At 58.6% G+C, this 5,906-nt stretch overlaps 1 protein-coding gene across 1 annotated transcript; it reads right to left on the reverse strand.

The window, feature by feature from the left end:
• Nucleotides 1-19: 19 nt before the first annotated feature.
• On the reverse strand, nt 20-5,165 carry LOC104523169 (ras-related protein Rab-44-like; the record flags this gene model as incomplete). The annotated part of the gene is made up of 10 exons (XM_029084419.1): nt 4,956-5,165; nt 4,744-4,858; nt 4,304-4,475; nt 3,861-4,004; nt 3,420-3,510; nt 3,202-3,297; nt 2,389-2,555; nt 2,008-2,056; nt 1,632-1,726; nt 20-1,109 (listed from the first exon to the last, which is right to left on the reverse strand). Coding segments are annotated over exons 1-10 (2,229 nt in total), but the record flags the coding sequence as incomplete, so codon positions are not given.
• Between the last annotated feature and the right edge of the window lie 741 nt (nt 5,166-5,906).

Here is a 5,906-nt window from a genome sequence, read left to right on the forward strand (position 1 = left end):
TCTCCCTGGGCTCTGTCACCTCCACCTCTCCTTCTTCGGCCCCACCTCTGCTGCTCCCTCCACACTGAGCTGGGGCCAGCACCATGTCATCATCTAAGGTCTCTCCCCAGGGCTGCACCTCTGCACTGTCCTCCAGCATCCCAGGGCCAGCAGCCACTGTCACCTTGGGAAGGACACTGTCCTCCTGTGCTGCTCCCATTTGTGTCTCACCCCGGGATGGTGGCTCTGGCTCCAGGTTCTCTCCAGGCTTTATTTCAAGTTTCTTGGAGAGCTCTGGTTGTGGGTCAGCCTCTTGCCCCAGACCTGCACCCAAGGACTCTTCTGGAGCCACAGCCAGGCCAAGCTCACCTGTGCTAAGCTGCTGTCCCACTGCCAGACCTGCCTCCCCAGCCTCATGTGGCCCCAGACCTGCCTCCAGATTTTCTCCCTGGCTTAATGCCTCTTTCTCAGCTTCTCCTGGGGGTTGTGCTGCTTTTTCCCAACCTGTTTCTTCCTGCATCCATCCTTCTCCCTCCACCTCCATCAGCACTTGCTCTCCTGTCTCCATGCTCTCTCCTGGTGCTCCTTGCAGATGCTCAGCCACTTTTAGCATCAGCTCCTTCACACCAGCACCCTTTCCCTGCGGGAATAACATCCTCTGTGCCTCCTCCACGCTCTCTCCCTGCTCTGCCCCCAGCTCCTGAGCCCAGCAGTGCTCAGCTCCCATGGACGCACCAGCCTGTGTCACATCTGGAGCACGAAGCTCAGCTGCAGCTGGTCCCTCTTTCAGGTCTCCTTCGAACAGCTCATGACTGACATGCCCAGCGAGGGTCTCTTGCAGGACCCCAGGGGCTGAGCCATGGGTTGTAGTTGCCTCCATCCCTTTTTGGGGCTCAGCGCCATCCCTGGGGTGACAGGCAGTGTCTGCTGGTGTGGAGGGTGCACCCGGTGCCTGCGGCTTCAGCTGTGTGCTCAGAGCTGCTATTGCATCATTCATCTCTCTTAGCAAAGAGCTTCGGTCAGAAAAGTGTTCCTCTTTCAGAAGTTCTGGGAAGGTGTCCTCTTCTGTGGAGCTCAGTCTTGGTGGGGCTCCCAAAACACTTATTTCTGCTGGTGGCACTTCCCAAACCCTGGAAAGGGCAGAAAATAGGGTGGGGTTCAGCCCCTGGGTCAGGCTGCAGCTCCCTCCCATCCACCTGGACCAGTACCAGGAGGGTGTCCCCTCCATCACCTCACCCCATCCCTCTCCAAACCAGATTGTATTTACCCTCGGGGTGCACTGGAGGTTCACACAAGCAGTGACCAGGGACAGGGAGAAGGGGACGTGCACCCAGGGAGCCAGACCTGGGGCTGTATCCTGCCCAGGCAGCAAGTGTGCCGCTTCCCAGGCTCCGTGTTGACATTATCAGAGATGAAAGGAGAACTCTTGGCCAGGTACCCCGAGTGCCTGAGCCAAGGGAGGGATCTGGGGTGCTGAGCTGGGGTGATAGATCTGATTTCCAGGATGAGAGATGAGTGGGTGGGAAAGGAGCATTGAAAGGAATAAATATTGTGTTTTGCCTGGGGAGGGTGGAGGATTTGGGTGCTCAGCACCAGCTTGCAGAGCTCAGGGGCACAAGCTGGAGCAGAAGCTGTTGCCCAGGTCCCCTTACACTTGGTGGGTGCTCTTGGCTTTGGGTTTGCTGCTCTGGGACCCCAGTCTGATCCGTGTCTCAGAGTGGTACTTCTCGCTCTTCTCCAGATTCATCTGCAGTGAAAAGGGTGGGAAGAGGAGAGAGAAAAGCGGTTGGTGAGGGAGTGTATCCACCTGAAACAATGCTGAGCTCTCCAGCAGGTACCCACCCAAAATCTTGGGGGTACCAGGACTAAGATGCTGCTACCCCCTCCCTTCCCAAGCGTCTGGATGGCACCAGTTTGAGAAAGCTTTTCAGGGAGGCACTGCCTCTGCTTGGGCTCCCCAAACTGAACAGCACAAGTCCTTGGAGCATGGACATCCCTGTCCCATCCCCCCGTACCCAGCTGAAGTACCTGTGGGGACATTGGTGTCTTGTCAGGTGGCTCTGCCACTGCTCTGTCCCTGCAAACACAGAGCACAGGGGTCAAAATGGCAATTGCATCTTCTTCACTGCGTCCATCCCTGCTGCAGGGTTGTCCCCAGGACAGGACAGCAAAACCCACAACCCTTGGATCAGTCCTGGTTGGGTCCTTCTGGTGAAGGACATCCCCATCTCTGCTGGCACTGCCCTACAGAGACACGTTCAGTGCACGGCGCTGACAGCCCTGGCTTTCTTTTCTGCTGCTTTTCAGAGCACTGAAGCTTCACGATGGCTGAGACCCATCAAACTCGTTCCCCATCCACTGCAACCCCCGGGAGGAAACCATGAAGGTGCTAGTCACTCAACTACTCACCCAGACTCCTCCTCATGCACCTGAGCCACCGCAGCCCTTGCTGTCTGCAGGCGCTTGTGGGTCTGCTGGAGCTGCTGGTGAAGGTGCTGCAGATGCTCCTCCAGCTGCTGGTTTTCGGTGCTGGCAGCTTGCTGCGTGCTGCGGAGGTTGTGGCACCGCATCTCCAGCTGTGGGATGGCAACCAGGACACTCACACCCTGCCAGGACCCCCATGAGACCCATGCCAAAGAATAATGGATAATCATCTCCTCTAGACCTGGGGGTGGATTTTTCCCCTTGAGTAGGAAACTCAGCTCAGGTGCTCTGGGGATTGAGGGGAGTGTGGGGATGGAGGTGGCAAAGGAGAGGGGATGGAGGTGGCAAAGGAGAGGGGATGGAGGTGGCAAAGGAGAGGGGATGGAGGTGGCAAAGGAGAGGGGATGGAGGTGGCAAAGGAGAGGGGATGGAGGTGGCAAAGGAGAGGGGATGGAGGTGGCAAAGGAGAGGGGATGGAGGTGGCAAAGGAGAGGGGATGGAGGTGGCAAAGGAGAGGGGATGGAGGTGGCAAAGGAGAGGGGATGGAGGTGGCAAAGGAGAGGGGATGGAGGTGGCAAAGGAGAGGGGATGGAGGTGGCAAAGGAGAGGGGATGGAGGTGGCAAAGGAGAGGGGATGGAGGTGGCAAAGGAGAGGGGATGGAGGTCCTACATGACAACTGGCATCTAGAACTGGTAGGGACAGACTGAGACCAGGTGGACAACACTGTGTTGCTGCTACAGGCACAGCCCAGAGACCCCATAGGCACGATGAAGGACCGGGGCTTGGGGCCAACTCACCTCCATCTGCGCTGTGACCAAGCGCTGCACCTCCTTCTCGCTGGCATCCAGTGCCTGCTGCAGCTCCACGCCGTGCTGGTGGCTCCGGGCCGCGCTCTGGGGTGACAACAAGGACATTAGCACCCACTCACCCATCTGGAAGTTGCCACAGGGGTTTAGAGGTGCTGGGTCCCCTCCCAGGGTGGATGGCCAGGGTAGAGGAGCAACTGGTGACCCACCTCCTGCTCCAGCCGCTGCTGCTCCTGATGGATCTGCTGCTCCAGGGCCTCACAGAGCTGCTGCACCTCCTTGTTGTGCTCAGCCACACGCCTGCCAGGGACAGCAAGGTCAGAAGGGTGGTCAGACCCTGCTGCAGTGGGTGCAGGTCCCTGGGACCCCACTTTGCCCATGGGACCTGCAGGCTGCAGCTGGGTTTGCCTGGAGAGGTTCATCCAGCAAGGACATGTCCAGCACTTTTGCCATCCTGTGTGTGACTGTAGAGGGAGCCCGACCCCAAACATCAGCTCCCGGTGAAACCTCTGCTCCAGCCACTGATGGAGATGCTGAAAGCACCCAGGTTTCTCCCTCCTTGGGTATATCTCCACAGATGGGGTGAACAGGGAGCCCCACCCCTGTTCCCCATCCTTCAGGTCCCTCTCCACTGCCCTGGGGTGACTCACTTCTTCAGGGTCACCTCCAAAGCCTCCTTCTTGTTCCTGGCTTCTTGGATGCGGTGCTTCATCTTGGCCAAAAAGTCCTCCAGGTTGCCTAGAAGTTGGGGTTCATCCTGACGGAGCTTCACCCAGAGCTGCCAGATCTCCTGTCTGCAGGGAGAGGGGTGTTTTGTGGTGAGCATCCCCCCAGAATCCCCCAAGGCCAGGTCAGCTCTGGGGTCTCAGCTCATTCAGAACACACGGCCCTGGGGGACAGATGAACACTGAGGTGACTGTGATCCTGTCTCCTGCTCCTGCACTTGGGGCAAAGGCACCTCCAAGAAATTTCTGGGCTTGCTGTCTGTATGGGGACCAAACACAGGGAATATCACCCTGCCCTGAGCCTTTCCCCCTTGGGCAGCTCTGCCCCATCCTGCAGGACACCCATGGGTGCTGAACATGGCACTTACTCTTCAGAGACGTTGGCTGTGCCCAGCTGGTCCATGAAGGCAGCAAAGTGTCTCCGCTCCTCGCTGTCCGCTCCCTCCAGTGCCAGGCTGGGGAGGACCAAGCGGACCCTCCGGGATGCTGTTTTCCGCCGGTGATGGGACCTGGCAGCTTTTTGGGAGCTCAGGAACTGCCCTGCCAAGACACACCCCAAACCCTCAGTGCCCAGCTGGGGTGACAGAATAGCCCAGACCCCGACATTTCCCACTCCATGGCTTTGACAACCCACTTCGGCACAACAGGACCCCTCACCAGGTGAGCCATGGGCTGAGACCTGGCCATGGGGACAATTTTTGGGCCATCATGTGCCACCCAGCAAGGGGAGTGTTTTAGTTCCCCCCTGGGAAAGCAGTGGGGCCACATCTGAGGTTGGGATGCTCGGAGGTGACATGTCAGCACTTACGGAGCCCAGCAGTGAACTCATCGGTGCTTAACCGCCCGGTACCGGCAGCATCCAGCCCATCGAAGACGAGCTCCAGCTCCTCCGTGCTGCACGGAAAATCCTCCACCTGCAATTTCTAAGGACAAAGCGAATCAGGAGGAAAAACCGCCCCATCATCCAGTCTCCAACCACTCTGGTGGCATTTGACCCAAGAAGACATCCCTATCCCTTACCTGCATGTCTGAGCGGGTGACAAACCCCACCTGCTCCTTGTCCTGCTCCCTGAAGAATTCCTGCAGCCTCTGCACTATTTGGGATTCCCAGGGCAGCTCTTTGCTGGGACCAGGAGCTGCTGCTGGTGCCTCACCAGAGCCCTCGTGCAGCTGCTTGCGCCGGCTGGAGCCCAAGCGCCGGCTCTTGGTGGCTGCCCGGCGCTCGGTCATGGCTCCTGGCTTGGTCCTGTCAAGGGGAAAGCGATGGGTGCTGAGCCATGGCCAGTTCTCTCCTTACTGGAGACCTTTGCCGTGGTGCAGTGGGAGATGGTGGAGCAGGACCATGCTGGAAATTCATTTTGGTTGGCGTAAATGGCCCCTTGGGTTTGGCAAGAGGAAGAGAGGAGCTTATCTCTGATTGCGTGGTGCAAATGGAGCCTCGACCCACGGCCAGCACTGGCCACAAGCCCAGCACCCTCTGGGTGAGCGGATCCTCCTGCCACCAGCCAAGCACCCATCCCAAATCTCCCCACGCTGCGGAGGATGCACAGCAGAGCACCAAGGCCACCTGGGAGGTGACACAGCCAGGAGGTGACACCACCAAAGCACCAGCCAAGGCGATGCTGGAGATCTGGGCAAAAAATGTGGTGGTTCCACCTGCTTTTTTAGAGCTGAGCAGCAGCTTTGAAAATTCCTCCCCCAGTTTTCACAGCCCTGAGTCACCCCCGGTGAGAGCTGCATGAGACCTCGGGGAGGTTTCCATCACGCCTGCGTGTTCACCCTGGTTTGGGGTGGGGGGGGAGTCTGAGGCAGGACCCCTTCGCACCCCTGTCCCCATGCTGGGTGGGTGGCAGTTTCACCAACAGCCACCACACCATCCCCATAAGGGGTTGTTCTCTACATGGCAAAGCCAAAGAACCGAGGGAAGGGGACATCAGCCACAGGGAGAGGTGACACAGAGCTGGGGCCACA

Source organism: Antrostomus carolinensis, unplaced genomic scaffold (genome assembly GCF_000700745.2).
Source record: "Antrostomus carolinensis isolate BGI_N321 unplaced genomic scaffold, ASM70074v2 scaffold43783, whole genome shotgun sequence".
Lineage (NCBI taxonomy): Eukaryota > Metazoa > Chordata > Aves > Caprimulgiformes > Caprimulgidae > Antrostomus > Antrostomus carolinensis.